The following is a 20,477-nucleotide window of genomic DNA, read 5'->3' as shown; positions in this document are numbered from 1 at the left end:
TTAGCCTATTGTTGTTCCGTTGGCTAACAACTGCTTCTGCTGTACTTGCTCCCTCTTGATAAGACACTGCTCACCGTACAGTTGAGGGAAACTGAGGTATAGAGTAGCAAAGGCTAATGCTTATACTTATTTGTGGTGCCCACCTTCCAACGGCCCCTTTTGAGACACCTGAAGATCCTTCCTTCAGAGTCATTGGACTCCTTCATTTTTTCACTGCCTTCAAGTTGGACCCCACATATCTCAGTTTGGCTGAGATACAAGACAGTCATGGAAACACAAAGGAAGAGAGCAGGCGTGAACAGACACAATTCTTGTTGCACTCCTAAAGATCACAAAGATGCTGAGGTACCTTGAACAATTTGCGACCTCAATCCTGGCCCCTTCACAGGCACGACCTCCGCAGCGAGGACGAGGGCTGTCACATGAACGTGACCTACACATACAGGAGCCTGTGATATCCCCATCTGAATGCTCACACAGTTGCCATGGGGACCAAGGCCCCAATCTTCCATTTGTTGTCAGGTTTTTCACCTAATTTGAAAAAAAAAAGGTCATTAATAGCAAGTTTACATTTCAGGAGACAGCGCCACAATAGAAATGCCAAACAAAGCTGCTGGGGGGATTAAGACGCAGCTTAGATGGGAGCTGTCTGTGCTTGTGAGCAGGATTCAAAACAGAGAGCTGTTTTCAGACAATGCTGCATCAATATTTACCCTCTGAATTCCACCCTGCATACCTAACATGTGCACGCAGGCACCCAAGCCTACCCGGCCAGCCAACGTCAGATGCAAGCATCCATCTGCCACACCACAAAACCACCATGCTCTCCCGTCTCACACTGCGCAGCTCCAGCTTTCCAAGTAATACAACAGCCAATGCTAATTGGCCCAGCTCTGCTCTGGTTCTGCCCCTGCACTATAGACTATTTTCCTAGTTAATGTTTGTATAACCACAATGACCAACTGAGACCGGGGCCTTGTTGAGCTTGGCCCTGTCCAAACATTCAGTAGGAACTGACACCCTTTCTAAGCAGAACTGAGGCCTGGATGGGTAAGCTGGACGAAGGACAGAAGGTGAAAGAGATGGGGGTGACTTTAATTAATGCTCAGGATCACACCGTGGACTAAAGAGCAAGAACTGATCTCAGGCAATTTATGGACCAGAGCACGCTGCCATCTGCTTTCTCTGCCCTTTGTTTTACGCCTGTACAGCAGCTAACAGACTAGGACTTGCACTAGTTCCTAAGCACTAGAACAAAGTTAAAATACTGCAATCCTGGCAGAGCAAAAGCATGAGGAACAGACTGTTTCAGCTGAGATGTGGTGAAGACTGTCCAAGAGGGAGGGTGTCAGTGATTATTCCCAGGTGTCTCGTTTTAACCAGTGTTGTTACGGCCACCACTAAGTGACCGCTAAGATGTGGCCATAGCAAGCAAGCTGCTAGTCTTTATAGCCAAGGCTAGCTTGAGAAAATTAGCACTGTCTGCTCCTTTCTGGGTCACTGCCAGGCCACTAGTGCCTTCTCATGTCCACTCCACTGCTGTCTCTGGAATCAACTCTGAGCGGAAAATTTGCTAGCTCCAAGACTACGTCTGGCAGCCTGCTGTGAACCCCTGCCCTGGGTCCCCCCTGTTCCTGACTTCACAGACATAGTGCAGAGAGACATCCAAGATGGCCTGTCTAGATACAGCACAGGCTCAGCACAGCTTAGTCCCTCACTGGCTGGGAGTCCCTGCATCTGTCCCCCAAATCAGGTGACACATTTCCACATCTTGTTAGCAACCACAGGGCTACTCTGTCCCCCAGTGCCTGTCACACGGATGCTGCACTCAGGTCATGCACAGGGATGTAACACCACAGACCTCATGGGCAAAACAGAGTAATGTCCCTTGCAGAGAAGGAAGAGTCCTACTTGGTCCTTGCTCCCCAGCCTAAGTGCACGCTGGGTAACAGAACTGTGGTCCCAGTGTGAGAGGTTTGGGTACAAAATGTACTGGAAATGAGCACTGAGGGTCTTTTAACCATGATGCCTTATGGCTACAAGGAGCCAAAGGCATCATGGTGCCCAGCCAGCAGCAGGAGGAGGTGTGAAAGTGCTGTGCCAGATCCAAAATTTGGAGGTCAAGAGTGATCCCCATGCTGCTCTTTGCAGAGCTGAGACTCATGGCTATGCTTCCTCCAAGCCCTGGGCTGGCAGCCCCAAGGAGCTCCAGCTCTGCTGGCTGCAGCTGCTCCACCATGTGTGGCCAGATTACTCAGCCCTGCCCTGAGCCCGCCAACTGCCATCATGCTCTCGCTGGCATCTCCAGGCCTGTCCCACCACCTCCAGCTGAGAGGGTTGTTGGGAAGGGCACCTCAGGGACTGCGGCTGGCACAAGGAAATACAGGTTAGAAGGACTAAATACAGCAGGTTTAGGAAGGCTGTTTAGTAAGAAATCAGAGGAGCCTGAAAAGAGACCTATTTCCCCCACAATTTCCCCATATTCCTCCAAAACTCTTTTTACCACCTCAGGCTCTTCCACTAGGAACCCCCTAGATTTCAGCCCTCCTTAGCAACTCCTACTATCCCCTTGTCCATCTGTGGGGTGAGGCCAGCTCATTTGTTTCTCATCCCCCCTCTCCTCCTCCCTCGTGATGGGTTATCTCCTTGCCATGACCCACTACCCCCAGGAGACCTCCTCCATCCTCCCCACCTCCTTCATCCTGCTGGGGGATGAAGGCAGGGAATGAGCGACTCACCCCAACTAACATCACCCTGGCATGCTCAGCGGCTTTGGTAAAACTGCCAGCAAAGGCAATGCTGAACTTGGCCTCAGTGTCTCATGCCAAGAAGGGCGAAGAAAGGACCAGGCTGGGGCCCTCGCGATCAACCTTGGCTCAAAAACTGAGCCAGCTACAGCTGCTGACAAAAACCATCGGGACTACGCTTTGCAGACTGCAGCCATCAGGCATCAGTTCACTGTGCTGCATGGGGGGGAAAAACATTTCTTCTGCTCTACTGGCAAGGAAACTGAGGCACTGAGAGGCTGCAAGACTGGTCGGGGGCCACGTACTGAGTCAGTCAAACATATGGGAAACGTCCTTGAACACTCGTCTTCTGAAACACACTGCCCTGAGTTTATTCTCCAAGTCTGGCATTGCGTTAAACGCTCACTACGCACCTTTAGTGGGCTGTCAACTTCCCTCCCACCCTTATCATGGCATCAAAAATACGCAGCAGTGACATGGAAGTGATTTAGATTTGTTACTGCGCTTGTCAGACTGTACTTAGGGGGCTTCAAGCATCTGTTGCAAACCTTTGCTTTCAATGGATTGTCATGCTGAAGCAAAAATTTGCTCCAGGCTGCAGGTTATGAGGCAAGATGCCCGGAGAAGAGAACACCGTGTTTTGTTGCTGTTGTTAAATTGGTTATTTTAAACACACACGCAGTCACAAATGAAGACAGTTAGTTGTTAAAAGTTAGAGGGGGAAAAATCAAGAAAGCTATTTTGAAATATTTAATACTAGTTTTTTTTATCCCCTTTTTCCTCTTGCCGTACAAAAGTCATAATCCAAGTATTGGATCATTTCTGCTCATTTCTGAGCCAGAAAGCCCTGCTGATTCCAGCAGGGAGTTCTGTTCAGAAATCAATGGTATGATATGGCCCGTGGCTTCAATTAAAAAAGAAAAGCTGACAAATAATTATTGGCTCATAAGTGGTACTGGGAAGCAACCCAAAAATTAAACAAATAAGCGGCCATAAGCGGCCATAGCTGAAATGTTAAGATTTATAAACATGTCACGTTCTGAGTGTGGGAAGTTTTTATCCTTAAGAAATTATATATGGATTATTATTTCATTTGTAAATTCATAGAAATATCGTCAAAAGAGCAAACTTGGAATTGGGATAAAAACCTGCATGCATTGATCATTTTCAGGAAGATCCTGAAGGGATCCTGAAGGGCTACAAGGGAGATCCTTTGTAGCCAACAGTGTCCATCTGGCAGAGAGGACACCTTTAAAAACACCTGTGATCTAATGCACTTTTCTAACCGGACAATACAACCACTTTGCGTTCTCATATTTCGTAAAATGGTGTACTTCCACCAAAGGCTTCATCCTTTCCTCCTTGTACCATCTCTTCCTTGTATTTAAAGGCTCAAGAAAGGGATTTAAAAATTCAGACTCCATTCCCTCATCCTCTCAACAGGATATTTTCTATGTCTATTCTGATATTATAGACAAGGCTACAAGCTTTGCCTGTTCTTTAGATTCCTCAGTACTTCCCCTTAGGATTCAGATGTCGACTCCTTATAACTTTGCCAAGCTTCAATCATTTCAACCGGAAGTTCCCATGAAAGTTTCAAACAAGTTACGTCAACCATTTCTAAAATCAAATCTAGGAAAAAAAGAACATTGGTCTGTAAGTAGCAACCTTTTCCTTGAATCATTCCAGTGTTCAAACTAAGGAACTGGTCTTTATTATGTCCTTGTAACATTTTTTGCAATTTTCATGAAAAGCCATTCAAATCTATCTAGGGTAAAAAATCCTTGGGAAGTGGAGAGAAAAATTCTTGATTTTTCAATGCTTATTACAGATTTTGATTTTGGCACCTAAAGTCCTGAAACAGTCTCTGTGCATTAGGCATGCTTTAGTGTGGACCAGAGAAGGCTCATCCCAGGGTCTGCAGCACTGAGTGGCTGTGGCCACACAACTTGATAGGGGGGTGCAAGTCTGCTAGTCACCCCCAAAAAGGAGTAAGGAGACTAGGACTGGCTAGCAAGAAAATGTGGTGGCCAGGAGCAGATGCCAGATAGCTGAGATGATAGGGATTTGCTGGGCGTATGGAGCAGACCTTGGATGAAAACCTGTGATGTAGAGCATGATCTGGCTTGGGAAAAGGAGGACTGGAACAGTCACTTCCTGCCACTGGACATACTCAGTTCCTGAGTTGCAGACAGCTAACCTCTGTTGACAGCTGTCAACAGAGACTCCATGAGCCTGGCAGCTGGAGTTTGTGAACCAAATCTGAAGTGCTTTTCCTGCTAATGGCTCATACTGGCATCAGTACAATTCTATAAAGTAGGATGTGTGGAGGGGGAAGGGGGTCATTTTCCTAAAAACAAAAAACATCTCATCTCTCCCACGCCTAGGAAGAAATAGTATGCAATCGTGTAGCTCAAGACTGCCTGATACGGTGCATGCACCAATAGAGAAAACAAGAGTTGCATACACAACTCTTGTTTTTGTCCTAGCATTTCTTAACATTTGAACGTTGAAGGTTTTTATGACCTTTGAATGTTTGACATTGCAACGTTAGCAATGAATCTTTCGCAGATTCTGGATGTTATCTGTTAATAACATATATTAACCACTGCACAAGGTGCTACGTCAACACAGTATGATTAATCCTGTTTCCAAGGTCCCTTACTATTAAAGCCTAATAGCGGTAACTGTAGTACAATGTAGTGCTGTGCAAAGACGAACAGACCAGCTCTGAACAAGGATGTTCGCATAAAAGTAGCAGTTGAGTTTTGTTAGTGTTGTGCTTGACTCATACTAATGCCTGGCCCTCTTAGGATGTAATTCAATAATATGCCAGTTCTGGCTTTAAAAGTTCTTGCATGCCACCCCTTTGGCTGTGCCAGGACATCTGTTTGTGGTCTAGGCTGCAGAAGGACTCATTGACATTATCTGGGTTGGGAAAAGGTTATTTGGGAGGGGATTTTTTAATCTAGACCATGTTGTTCTTTAGTGTGATCTCACATACAGCTGTACCAGCATAGCTGAGCGCATGGTGCTCAGCCCAGAAAAGTGGGGGAAGAAAAGCCAAGATTTCTTAAAACAGAAACTCAAACTAAAATCTCAGAATAGGCCTGTTTTAATAGGGAAATTTCACTTTGGGCAACTGCACTCCCTTACCTTTTTAGTGGCCATTTGTACACACTGCTCTTGCCTTTGTTGACCACAGTCTTTCTTTATCTTGCACTGAACACAAGGAACGTACTTGGGTGCACAGCTGACGTAAGGTGCTTAAATGAGCCACACCTTTTGCTCCCTGATGTGAATTCATGTCAGTGAGGGGCAGAGGAGAAAGAAAGAGTAAGTGGTTGCATGTGGGTTTTAAAGTGTTTGGCAGCCCTTCAGTCTAAGGACACAGGCTGAACGACAGCACCCAAACCTAAAATAATCTACAAGGGAAACACTAAAACAAAGGTAAACTGAGCACACCAGGAGCAGCCAAAGCTCCTGAATATTCTGCGCCGGATTTTTATGACCTTGAAACAATGATCTGGAGCAGCCTGCTCCCTGGTGTGCACCACAGCAGACACGTTCAAACTAGCGGATTAACACCTCCCACACCTATCAACAGACACAGGCATTAAGCAGGACGAGATAACAGCATGGGCAATCAAGAAGCACTGCATCCCAGTTCAACACGGGAGGGTTATAAACACACAAGCCTCTGAATCCAGCAGCGAAAAACTTAAGCCTGCCAAGCTGAGGATGGATTGAAGCAATGACTAATATTTCCTGGGAAAATATCTGAGAAGTAAAGAAGATAAGGGGCATAAACATCCCAGCACCTCCAGACAGAAATAGCTTACTGAAGATACAACCCATGCAGCCCTCTCTCTCTGTCTACTGTACTTAGCAGTATTTACATGCTAATTGACATAAGATAATAACGATGAACATACATTAATGAAAATTTCTCCTCCCCACTCACTACAATTTATTTAATAAGACTAGCTTTCCTTCCTAAACACCTTGCAGGTATGGTTCAAGCAGCAGGAATTAAATTTGGCCAGATGGCTTCTGGGAATCACAGCCAGGAGCCAGGTATTGTAGTCAGAGAAAAAGGATGGGTGGGTGGGAAGGCAACCAGAGAGCCAACTCAAACTGACACAAGCAGCATCACTTTCTATTAATTGCTACATCTCATGGAGAATAAGGCAAGGAAAGAAGACAGTCCCCTTGAAATATCACAGAGATTTGATTTTTGGTCTACTAAATTCAAGTTAGAAGTTAACATTCTTTTCTCATACTTTCTTTCTGTGTGCACTCTCCCCTCCCCTCCTGTTCTTTAATACATACTGTATCCTTTCACTCTCCCTGCAAACCATACATGCCCTGTTTCTGAGCTGTTCCTCAGATGCCTTCTCCTTTACTAATGCAATGCTTCTTCCCCAGCTTTATTTCCTTTACCCAGCTCTGAGGTCTAAGAGGGGAACAAACTGGCCACAGCCTGAGGACACTGTACATCAGCTACTTTGATTTCCCAGACCTACAGGGAAGCCAAGGGAATGGTGTAGACAGTGGAGAAGCCATGAGGTGGCTCCGGTTTCATCTGGGCTTACCTGTTTCTCAGCAGGCACTCAACAGCATGATCCAAACTACTCCACCCAAGGCAAGGGTGGGCAGGAGGGCGACTGAATGCTTCTCTTGGGATCCCCCTTTCTGAGGCAAACAAATGTATTGGGATGTCTGTGCTGAGAATTAGAGAAAGCGTTTGTCGCTGGGCTCAGCGTGCCCCCTAACAGCCAGTACTCTTCCCCTCTCAGGTCATTCCAGAGTACAGAGCAAGTAGGATGCAGCTGTACAACAAGACTAGCTTGTCCTAAGGCAGCTTCTTGGCACTAGGCTACCACACACTCACTTTCTCTCTCCCTTTTACACACATACACTCGCAGACCAGTGGATCTAAAAAAATTTCCACTCCTTCCACTTACTGGGCACTCAGTAATATTTTGAGTCCACAGGCTCATGTTGGAGCTGTCCTCAATGGTGGTGCATCGCTTCTGCTTGCTATCCCAGCCACAGTACGGGTCTCTGGCTCCTAGACATTCCCTGCATGTGCAAAGAGAAAAGATTAAAGCTCTTTAAGATTGGCTAGCTCTAAAAATGTGTGTTCAAGTATAGTGCTTGTATATGACAGCTGTCAACTGCACCAAGGCTCAGCTGAAGAAACAATTTCTTCTAAGCAGAGGTTTACCTGCTTGGAAGGGGGGAATGGCTGAATAGGAGGGTGATGGGACACAAAGCAAGTATCACTCATAGAAGCTGTAGATTAAAAATCAGTTCACTCCTTTCCAAGGCCTAGGGAAAGAAAATGACTTTACAAATTTTAGTCAAAGAACACTTGTCACTGAGATATCTTTCTGCCCCCAAGTAATCACTCATCAGGCCAAATCTCACACAAAGCAACCTCTGTGAGTATATTTTCTGACACTCTGTCCATCCAGAGGGGTTAGACAAGCACAATTAGCCAATGGACCAGTAATAAAGGCTTCCTATTAGTCTTAGCCTTTGCTCGAACAATGGTTTCATTTATAATTCTAACATCAAGATATCAGTTTGGAAAAGTCACAGCAGAACATTATTTCTAAGCTTTTGGCTGCTTTGAACACTGCTGTATTCATTTTCCCCCTGAATCCATATTTATAGGCTAAGTGTGTGTTCCCAACATGTGAGCTGCTAAAGAAAAATAACTAGGGTTACTACTGCCACTAGACAGAGAAGGTCAGTCACAGAATTAGGCTGTATTGATAAAATTCAGCTGTATTGGTTATTCTCATGAGTCGCTTTCAAGTTGTTAGTTTTCATTATGAAAACATAATTGTACAAGCCAGATCACGTATGTGTTAGTCAAAGACAAAGAAGAGAGAACTAAACCTAAAAAGATTTGTAACATTATATTTTATTCCAATGATCCGTTCCACTCTATCACATGAAGAGCTGCTAGGATCTTTCCAAAAGTCCCAAATGATTTGAAAACTGCCAATTAGACACCAGCAAGGGACCAAAGAGAAAAATTCAGTTCAAGAAGCTAAATGGGAGAGTAATAAAATTTATTCTAGGGTAGGTATCAGTATGATAAATGAAACATCAAAAAAGAAGAATCAAATGCAATGAGATGTGAACTGTTCCCATCCAGAAATCTTTGAAATCCTATTAGCTTGTAATCAGCCACAAACGAAAAAGCATGTCTCTCAAGCACAGCTGAAAATGCTGGATGCTGTACCAGTCTGTACTGACTCAACAGCAATTTGCCCCAAGGAAACCTTAGACTGTAGCGTGCTCTCTGGTGCCCACTGATTTTTACACATACCTATATATTTATATTTTAATTACAAGTTTCCAGTTTGCTCATACTTTGCAGAAAGACATTGGCTCTAGTGAAGATTTAAACTACTGAATTATAAGGAACATAGCTCTACATCTTTCATGCTCTAGGATGGAAGTCACAATGGGCTGTCTACCAGATTTTCTTTCAACTGCTTAAAAACATCCAAGGAAAAGGCAAAGATGATTTTGACTCAGTCCCAGGCAACAGAACATCAAATATTTGCCTAGAAAAGATTTGAGATCCTCAGTCCAAGGACACAGAAGGGACATGTGCTGCTTTGCTCATTCTGGCTATGGATCCTGATCCTACTGCTTTGGCAAGCCACGCTGCCCAATCCACGGAGACGGTCTGCCTCCACATCCAAGGAAAGGTCTTATCTGCCTTCAACATTGCAGCAGCCCCTCAACACGGTCGGCACAGAAGTAGTTACTGAGGAGCCATTGGGACTGCGAGGCGGAAGCAGGGCATCTGCCCACCCTCTAGGTAACTCGGCATTTCAGGAGCAAACTGCGCGGTTTCTGGAGGGAAGAATAATAATGAGAAAAGCAATGAAAAAAAAAAAAAAGGCCCAGATTTTAGTTACAGAGCCCTTTGGTCATGCTTCCAGACTCTGACACTGAGGACATGCTATTGCCTCCAACTGCATGAAGCCATTTTGCTGGGCACGCTGTGAGCAGAGAGAGGTCATTGTAATTCACAACAAGGAAGGCTGTTGTGAGCATTGCCCTATTATGATACACATTTTCTCTGAATTTAATTTATAGGAAAACATGTGCTGCATAAATTCAGAAAATAATCTCCATATGTTCTGTGCTGCAGCCCTCAGCTACTCTGCAGGCTGCGATATATCCCAGTTAGGCACTGACCACTTTGCTGGCACTATCATAATGTATGTCAGGCAGCTAATGTGGTGCTCTTGGCTGCCAGCTGCGAGCTGCAGAGCCCTCAGGGTGCACCCGATGAATCACAGCCTGCCATTCCCTCGCCACCGACACTGACCCTCGCAGCTGACGAGCCATGGGGAACCCTACTGCAGCCCCTAGACCAGGTTGGGCTTTGGCCAAAGCCCGACACCGTGCTTGTTAGCGCAGAGCTGCGGCTGGCCCGCGCTGCACCGTCTCCGGGTCCGGGATCCTGGAAGCAATGAATTCTTATTTGGCTGCCTCTGCCACGCACACAAGCCCCTGACTCCACTGGGCTGTCAAAGTGCGCACTGTAATTTAACAACCATCAAAGACCAGGACTTCTTCCCACCTGACAGCAGGCCCTCAAAACCATTTGAAATCTAAAAACTAAACAGCTACGCTGTCTGCCTCCCTTCAGAATTCAGAGCCCACTCGTCTGCCTCAACTCTGGTAAGAAACCTATTATATCAACTGACAGTGATACACTTAAGGGTAAGGAGGAATGTATTTACTAACACAAAATTTGCTTCATTTTTCCCCCTTTTGTAAGCAGGAAAAGGATTACAATGTGCACTATTGCAAGAGGACATTTCTGGCAAATACCTTAAGAGAACACTTCAAAATCCACCCTAATTTATATCTTTAAAATATCTTTAGAATACATGTCCCTATTTATGTCATTAAATGATAAAACCACACCTGTGAGCACACACCAAAAGGCAAATATATGTATGCATACATGCACACACAGAGATCAAAATGCTTCAGCAACATGCTGTCATTCTTAGTAGATCAGACACTGTGGTGTGGAAAATGAAAAGATATCACAGCATTTCCTTGTGCGCAGAACACTAAATAAATTGAAATGTTAAATATAATTTCATATCATGATACTGCGAAAAAGTCCCACACAGGCCTGGGGACCAGAAGGCACGTGGGGCATTACGTAAATACTGTGAAGTAACATATAGAGGCGTTTATATGCTAGAATGAAAGTCTGACATTTCTAAGTTAATGGAGCTTCTGTTGTTGGCTCAACAGGACCTGAATTTCACACCATATATACAATCTTCAACAGAGAAAGCTTTACACAGGTTTCCACAGTGACAGAAGAGCAATGCTCAAGGAACCAATGACAGTCCCACCAAAATTCATACAAGTAAAGAGAATCCATTACCCCCAAAGAGTACCTGAGCACAGCAGGGAACACTGGCTGTATTAATGCTAATGACTTAGCTAATAAAATCCCCAAAAGTGGCACGTTTGTGGAAGTAAGACGGTGATGATACCACACAGCCTGTGCCCTCAGTTCCCCTCTGGCCATCTACTAATTGCAGTGCATTCAGTGAGGACTCAGGAGAGCACTTCTTGACGGATATCTAAGAGGTCAGAGTTGTTATGACAGGGCATTACTATCAATAGCGATTCACTTTAGTTCATTGGCTTGCAATAAATGTCTTATCTGGGGCATAATAGAACACACAGGGAAAATGCTCAATTGAAAAACAATTCTATTTGTAAGGTATTTTTCTCCAGTTCCTTATTCTCACTTACCAAGGACATTTGCATGAAAATAGGATCTTATTCATAAGAGCTCACCTGCTGCCTGCTGTTCCGGAGCTGTAAGCCTTGCTGTTGTTGGCTCTTGCAATCATTTCTACAGCAGTGATCTGAGATAACACAAAGGATTCAGACTCTGCAAATGGGGCACTATCCACTGCCCACTGGCGTCACTGGAAACTCTTACCTATGACTCAAAAGAGTTTTTATAGGGCCTCTGAAGCTTACAAAATCCTGAGCCTTCACTATTAGCATTTGCAGTAAAAAGATTCCTGCTTACAAGATGACGGTCCTTAGCAAGATCTCCTCAAAAAAAGCCAAAGACTTATGATGTGGGGAAGGGAGATCACAGCACTTGTTTCTTCCCCATGTCCCAGGGGCCTGCTTGGAGATAAATGTAAGGTATGAGGTGGTACAAATATTTTGATCCACATGTACATTCCATGGATGAATGGGGGGAAAGGAACAGGGAAAGGAAGAAGGGAATGCAAAGGCAGCTGTGGGGATCCAGGCAGCACCTTAGAGGCAAGGGCCCTTCACGTGTGGCTGAGTAGCTGGTCCCAGTGCATCTCTCCCAGAAGGGAAGCTTCACCCCTCCTAAAATATTACCAAGGCATAAATAAAATGGTCACTGGCCTAAGGCAGAAGGTCTCCCAGTGCGATCTAAAGGATTCTCTGTTAGGTATCTCCCTTTCACATCCCTTGTTCAGGCCTTGTCTTATGTCCTAATCCCATCTCTTCTCCATCTCCAGTCATGTGACATCGCTGCAGCAGCTACAACTTCACCTCCTTTGGGAAGTACGATCAGCATGCTATGATGACCACCAGCTAAGGAGATTTCTGCTCAGACAAACACAGGAACTGCTCACCCACAGTGCTGAAAACAATGCATCACAAATGAAACCAAATGTTTTTCTCTTTTTAAAATTTTTTGCTCTTTCTCTTAAAAGGGGCTGAATTTGAGCAAAGGCACACAATAATGATTGATCACTGAGCACAACTGTTTTCTAAACAGAATGTTTGTCCCAAGGTGCTTGCAAAATGACAGTAGCAATCTCATAATCTAAACGACACAGGGATTTGGGAATTTTTTTGTAATAGCCTGAATGATGTCTCCTTTCAAAATCTTCATTAAGGCTTAAAAGTCTCTAGTTTAGAAGTTTCTCAGTCAGACTTTAACTCACTTCTGGGTCTAGATGACTTCATCTTTTGATCAGTTTTCCCTGACAGATAAAAAGCTTTAGACTGGGTAATAAATGGATCTGCAGATCAATAGAACTAGACTGAAGAGATCAGGTTTTGATAGACCAAGGGAAAGAAAGAATTACTACAGCTTCTTCCCACTCTTATTACCAGAGAGAAGACAAGTAACCATGCCATTTTGTACCATGAGCCACAAAGTAGTCATCTCAAGCATTCACACTAAAGGACTGTGCTTCTTTCATCTGTCAGGATGTGCTTGCTCTCCCAACCTTCACCCTCTCTAGATTTTCCTCTCTCTCATTCCTTAGTGATGACTAAGTGCAATTTGGAATGGAACAACAGGGTGTGATGATCAACAGAGGAGAGGTCTAGATCCAAAGACTAAGAAACCCTTCCCCAACCGTATCTGCTAACAAAACTGTGGCATCATGCCACGAGAGGGTTCTACATTTTTGCTGATGAATTTGGAGCCTGCAACACGTTCACCAGGGAGACGGCGATCCCCATTTTGCACCTAGATGTTTAAGTATCCAGTGGGCATCACCACTTAGTTCACTAGAGACATAGTGTTAGCAGCATTATCAACTCACTAATGCAGGGCAAACTTTTATCGGCCTGATCCTACAAGGCACCGAGCAATCGACACTCATCTGTGCTCAGCATCCTAGGAGACAGGCAGCACCTCGCTCCTTTGAGGAATCAGACCTCAGAATTCACATGGCTTCGCTCTACTCTCAGAGCAGGCAAGTTAACACTGCAAGCAAGAGGGTGGTTTTAACTACGTCTGCTAGTTGCAGGCATGCAGCTGTGTTTGGCAGACAGGCATTTCCTGACAAGGTTAGCTTATTGTCCCATTGCTATTAACCTACAGAGAGGATGAACTAAACAAATAATCATATTAGCTTCCAGCCAACCAAATCATAATTACTGACAACCTCAATAGCCCATGCAAGGAAGAGTGGACTTCTGTCTTCCCTAAAGCCAGATGGCATGAAAAGAGAAGAATGAGAATCAAAAGGATGTTCATGGCCTAGGAAAATAAGATTATAAAGGGGAAAAAAGCACCAAACCTTCAAACAATCCCTATAGTTTTGATACCTTTAAAAATTTAAACTGCAGAGATGAGTTAGTGATCTGTGCAAATCCATTATCTTTCCCCACTGAGAGAAGAAGCCGAGTGGAACTGAGCTGCTTTAGTCAGATGGTGGTCAAGTAGCAACTTCATTTCTCAACTGGTGAATACAACATATTCTGTGCCAGATGCTCCTGCCCTTTCCTCAAGATCAGTAGCCACATACTTTAGATGCAATTAATGGGGCGATTTGTGCGGCAGGGCACTGCTCAGGAAGAGCATACTAGAACTGTCAGGTACCACCACTCTGAGGGCTACAGCTGATGTTGATCTGGATAGATAAGGTTTGGTATTTGGGCATTTGATATTGGACACGAAAGCAGAGAAGCTGAAGTGTATGTGTGCAATTTATCGCCCACACATACTTAGTATTAGTGATTCCTACTCTGCACACAATTTGTTTTGAATGCATAAATTAAAGCTATGGCATAAAATGACCTCTAAAATTAAATTTCATTTATTGGCCAAGCACGTGTAACTTATTTGAAAGGAACAGTGAACAGACCCATGATTTTCATAGGCAGTTTCACCTTATTTTCCTTTCCACATCAGGGACCTTGAGTTATTAGTATCCACCTCTCGCTCTAACATTTTCAATATCTCTTTAATCGATCGTGGTTTATAGATTATGGCCTCATGCAATTTACAGAACAAACTATTCCCTTTCTTACCCTCTGACATCCCATTCCATCATCTTTTAGCAACAGTGACTTCTTTATTGGATAGGTGTTCTTTTTATTTTTAATGCCGCGAAATAAAACAACATTGCATTTATTCAAATATGAAGATTAATGCCACCTGAGAAAAAGTCTGATTAAATCTAGATTTATGTTTACATCAGTAAAGCAGCTTATTAAAAAAATGAATGTGGTGTTCCATAAACACTATAAGGAACTCTTGTCACTGTGCCAAGCAAAACTGACCTCTAATAAAAACAGAAATACAGAGGGCCTCTGACTACCAGTGATGGGATCAGTCATCCACAAGAAAACTTGGATGCTATTAAAGCCCCAGTGAAAGGAATAGCCAGAAGGAATTTCTGAGTGGGGGGATTTTGTTGGGATTCTGAAGCACAATAATTTCCCAGCCTCAGCAGGCTTTTGAGCCTAAAGAAAACCTCCCCCCTGGGGCTGCCAAATGGGAAGAGGCAGCAGGGACTCAACATCCCTTGGAAAGGCAGCTTGGGCAAACCAGCGCGGTCGTGTGTTCCTGCCTGGACCTGCCCCATGTCAGCCCGTGTCTGAAGGTGGCTGCCAGGTGACCATGTGCTCTCCTTCCACATTTCAGCTTCGTGGTTGCAGATTTGAGACTTCCCTGAGAACAAGTAAATTCTTGTAGTCTGGTGATATAAACGGATAAAGGAGAAAGGCTGGTTTAGGCAAGAACAGCTGCCTAAACCCTAGGCAACCCTAGTAACAGGGATGGAGAAGGGTGCTTTATGTAGCCTCTGGAAGATGCTGATGACTTAAGGACATAAACCATGCTAAAAGGGGAACTTAGGAAGGGAAAAACACCTGCAAAGGAAGGAATCTTAGAGATGTGAGTGATGATAAAGAAACCTGAAAACAGTCAGTTGTCACCCAGGCAGCAAAGAGTAATCCATATTTAAGCAGCTCCTTTGTCAAAGCTGGATTTCGTTAAGCTCTGGGTAATTATTTTCTGCTCTACTAGATGTAGATTCAACCAGACACAGTCTTTGTAGATTAATGTATGTTGTAGAAGGCAAATAAGTGTTAGACCATCTAGTACATCCCTGAGGATCTAACAGGTCTCTTGCCCAGCATAAGATTGTTTCAGCACTGAACAAGGGGTAAAATGGTCCTTTCGATATATTCCCCATTGCTTACTCCCCACATAGTTGCAAAAACACCATTGAGCAGTATCAATTCCACTATTTAACAAGAGAGACTATTATTTAACTAAACGGATACTCCTGAAATCTAGCCCTATTCCTTTTCACACTAGAGTGTTACTGTAGATCTACAGCATTTTGATATTTTGACATGTAAAAGACACTAGATAGAACTAAGTACAATGCTTTTTCATGAACCATATATATTGTATATGCTCTCTTGATCTTTACACGTACAACTTTTCTCTGCCTCCAGATCCTTCCTTCTCCCCAAACAGGTGAAATAGCGCATCTCCTAATAAGAAGTTAATGACCTATCTGTAGCAATGTATTCGTCTGGTATTAATATCGGGCTTCTGTAAAACAAAGGATACATTTATGTTTTACACTGTCACTGTTGTCTGAAAGCTTGAGACATGAAAGCAAACCAGCTATGGCAGCAGTAAGATGTAGGCTCTTTGCATGAGGAGCCACATCTCCGAACACGACCGCTGCCTAGAATACAAATCTTATGATGTAAGAGCAGCAAATTGCATGAATTTGCACAGGCAAAGGATATCTGCCCTGGGGCTTGCTGGTAACTCTAGTTATTAATCTTGTTTGTATAACAGTAGCATCAATGTCATCCTAACATTATGTATTCCAAGAAAAGTACGTGCTTTTCTGTCGGTCGCCACTGCTTTGAAACTGATTTCACATAGCCCACCAAGCAGGTGTCAGATGGTAATGACCTTTAGGCATCATTGATCTGAGCTGGCCTAAAGCCAGCTTGCTAATGGCAAAAGGATCCATACTCTAAACCGCTCCTGGTCTTCCCCGCCAGCTAAGTCACAAGGGCAATACCCTTTAAAACTAAGGAACAAAGCTCCCCAGCACATTCAACCTCTCCTCTTTTTCCTCCCTTCCCAGCACAGCACCCCAAAACAAAACTAGCAACGTAGTCATCACAGCAAGGAAACAAAAGCCAGGAGCCCTGAAATCTGCTCATTTTACTCGGCTCATTCTGAAGTGACCCGCATCTGTTCCAGCAGCTGCAAAACCCCAGAGTCCAGCACGTGTCTACAAAATCCCACTGATGCCAAGGTACCATTCACCTGGGGACATTTACACACTTCCCAGCTCAAAGTGGGAGCCTAATAGTGTATGGACAACTTAACATGAATGTAAAGCCTTCTACTGGTTGGTGTGTTTAACAGAAAGTCTAATAATTCATGTGGTTCTGAGTAGAGCCCTTTCACTGTTTCCTCCTGTGTCCTCTCTTTGGTGGTAATGCAAGTACCAGCAATTTCAGTAAAGGCTTGTTCCTCAAACTCAGCCTCGTGCTGGTTTTCCTGCTTGGGTTGTATTTCTCTCCTTGCTATTTTTTTGTGATTCCGTCATCCTTAAGTGCCATCTACAAAGTACGCTATTTTCTTTCTTCCATGCTATTAAAGATAATGTCAAATAAGATGAGATTGAAAACCAGACTCTCTGGCATCTCACTGGAAACATGCCCCTGCTCACTACGTTACTGTTTACCCTGCCCCCTCTCCTTTTTTCCCCCCTTCAATTTTAGATACACAGAGACACATTCCTTTCCCAGACTATGCTAAATCCAGATATGCTAAAATCCAGACATCTTACTCCTGTTTCATTCCCTTGAACCTTAAAGGTCCAGATTTTGTAAACAGTATGGATGAACTTAACCTTACATATCTAAGCAGTTACACTAAACAAAATGGGAGTAATTGCCTGCTACAGCACAGGCAAATGTGTTCTCTGGATAGAAGAAATGGTATAATTTTGTAGTTCTATTTAAAGAACACAAATCCATTTCATCTACCAAACTTTATTCTTTTTAGGAGCTTTAGTGAATATGGTTCTGCTCGATATCTTCATTTGCTGTCAGTGGGAGTCTTGCTATTTACTTAAATGGAACCAGAATGTCAAACCAGATGTTTAATGATTTATTATGCTTTATTATTGGAGACTATGGACGACAAAAGGTTGGGCTGAGCACTCTTTTTTCTGCCTATGAAGTCTTCCAAAGCTTTTCTAAGTTAGTGGTAAAATAATTACCTAATTCCCTTAATCTTGGAGAGACCATATCAGCCTGAGCAGATGGAAATAGATGATTAAACTTCACATATTTTTGTAGGCTCTTGCCTTTCTATTTGCCTTTATCCTCTGAATGACTTGTTATTAAAGGATGTTCAGTGTGCTGGGAATTTTTTAAAACTCTCAAGTAGATTTTCAAAAGTGTGGGCCAGATTTTCAACAGACTCAGCTGAGAAGTGGTTGGATTTTCAGGGTCTTTGCTGAACAGTCTTACCACCAGGGTCACCCAAATGATCTGTTGGTTGCTGGGCTCCACTGAACAGCCTTTCCTCTGTTTCCTCCCCATACCTCCCTTACCATTTTCCTTCCCACAGCTTTACCCAACAATAGCTGCTTGTTTGTCTTTGGAGGAACTCTAGGCATTCTGATGAGGAGGCCAGAGGATTTCCAGCCCATACTTAGGTCTCTCCTTCCCTAACACTGGGAAACTTTTAGACCTCTTCCTATGCTGTACTATTTCTGTGATTAAGTTCCCCAAGACTTTCTTTCCTGAAATCTGGTAATCTTGAAACTATTCAAGCTTTACAACGCTGAATTCAAGTGTTTTGTTCCTTTGTTACAAAGGACTTTGTACCTTGTAAGGAGAAAAAAAAAACAACCCAAAACAAACGGAAAAAGAAATCATCAACCAATAACAACTAAAATAATCCTCCATGCAATATCTCAGATATTTCCCTTAAAACATGGTGTGGAAGTGGTACAGAGACCATGTTAGGAGTTTTCCAATTTTGTGCTTTGGAAGACAAACAAAAAAAAAAAAAAAAAAAAAAAAAAGAGAGAGAAAGAGTACAAAAACCCTCTGTGCTTCTTTACTGTGGCTGCTGACCCTTTCTCCCTAAGAGTCCCTGGAGCCATTTCAGGAGTTACTCACCCGTGTGTACTTAGTTGTCTGATCACTGGCCTCGAGCTATTTAGAGGTGAGTTGTGTTCCTCGCAGTTCGCAAGTCAGCAGAGAAGAGTCCTCGTCAGCTGAGTCATTTCTGCTAGCGTTGCATTAAGCAGCATGGCCGGAGGGGACGCACAGCGGAATTTAGGCCAAGTGGGACAACTAAAGCTCAGCATAGCTCATTAGCAAACTCCCTGCAACAAGGCCATGGAAGCCGGCAGAGTGCAGACGAGGGAGAGGGTCTGCCAAAGCACGAGCAACCCTGCTGACCTGAGGTCGACCTGATGTAATACTCCCACAACCTGCTATAATACACATTGGTCGCAGGACCTCACTGTATATCCTCAATAACAACCTACATCATGCAAACTACAGATTTTATGCAAAAAAACTGTGAGGAGGGAGAGGGACGAACGAAGATCAGCATAAAGTGCATTATGATAAATTGCTCAGGAGAGAGTAGAAAAGGTGAGTGTTCAGGAGACACTCCGGTCTGGTTCCTAAGCACATTTTGTTTTGTTTATTTGAATGTGTAAACAAAAATGGCTACAACTCCCAGGCTGGCCTCAGGGTGGCTAGTCTGCTCAGCGGATGCTGCACTGGAGGCACGCTGCCCCGATGCTGCAGAAGGGCAGCCCGGAAGCACATTTTCCCACCTGTTTGACTTCCATTCTTAAAATGAAGAATTTAACATCACCCTTTAAAATAATTACTAAGCTACCCTGACACACAGGCCCCACCTGAAAATAATGGTCCAGATCTAAAGTCCTCGCCCCCTCCAGAAGTCAGATCCAGGATTTTGTTCAGACACATTTTAGAGATATGGGGGATCTCAGTGATAAAGCTGCAACACTGACTCTGCAGACATCCCTCCTCAAAGCCTGGGGGCAACTTGAGGTAGAAATCCAAACTCTTTTGAAAACTGCAAGGAGGCTGAAAAGATTTCAAAGGTATGCAAAACGCAGCAGCAAGCACAGCCAAGCCACCACCCAGCAAAGCAGCCTTCAAAACACCCTGCACGTTCAAAGGGCTTGTAGTTTGCTCACATTGGACATCTTCCTAAAACTCTCCAGTGAGAGTGGAGAATGGCAGCTTTAAAGCACAGTAGGAAAACACACGCACAAGGCAAGGTCCCTGCAGCCAAGTCCAGCCTGTAAATTTGGGCAGCTGACATTACAGATGTCTTCCCATTGCCCTGCTGCTGCGACTGGCTGTTTTGAAAAGACAGATTGAGACAGGTCAGTGGGCACACACAAAGCGCTGTTTAGACACCCAGAAATATCTTGGGTCAACGAACCACATCAAGATGCGAGGCTGAGTTATCAGTCTCCATTTAAGAGACTCAGTTGGTGCCGTGTCAATAAACAAACAGTAAAGGAGATGGCAGAAACGTTTTTCCCTTGCCATCGCTTCCCTTCCCTGCTGCCTTTTTCTCTGCCCCATCTCCGAGCCTCAGTAACATGCCCCAAAGTCCTAAAGCAACACAGCAACAGGGAGTGCTGGAGAGGATCAACGCCAGGATCAATTTTCCCTCAACATATGATCGCCCAGTCCAGGGAGAAGGGAGAAGGCAGGGTGATGGCAGGAATCCTAAGCCAGCAATCACAAACCCACATCAGCCCCCAGGGTGTAAAAGGCTGTAAAGTTTCCTGATAGCATGAGGCAGAGCCAAGGAAAACAAACAGCGTTGAGGTATTCCTGCCTGGGAGGCACAAATTCTCCATCATCTCA

General features: G+C 44.1%; 1 protein-coding gene across 1 annotated transcript in view; it reads right to left on the bottom strand.

The window, feature by feature from the left end:
- The window catches only part of SEMA5B (semaphorin 5B), a 270,689-nt gene that overhangs the window by 34,152 nt on the left and 216,060 nt on the right, over positions 1–20,477 (bottom strand). Inside the window, exons 13-14 of the mRNA XM_062578940.1 lie at positions 7,715–7,832; positions 350–531 (exon numbers count right to left, since the gene is read on the bottom strand). Of these exons, the coding sequence (XP_062434924.1) occupies positions 350–531; positions 7,715–7,832 (300 nt within the window). The remainder of the gene's footprint in view (positions 1–349; positions 532–7,714; positions 7,833–20,477) is intronic.

The sequence above is a fragment of the Rhea pennata genome, chromosome 6 (genome assembly GCF_028389875.1).
Source record: "Rhea pennata isolate bPtePen1 chromosome 6, bPtePen1.pri, whole genome shotgun sequence".
NCBI classification, from domain to species: domain Eukaryota; kingdom Metazoa; phylum Chordata; class Aves; order Rheiformes; family Rheidae; genus Rhea; species Rhea pennata.
The sequence above is the reverse complement of the archived record's forward strand: the minus strand, read 5'-3'. Positions and strand labels throughout refer to the sequence as shown.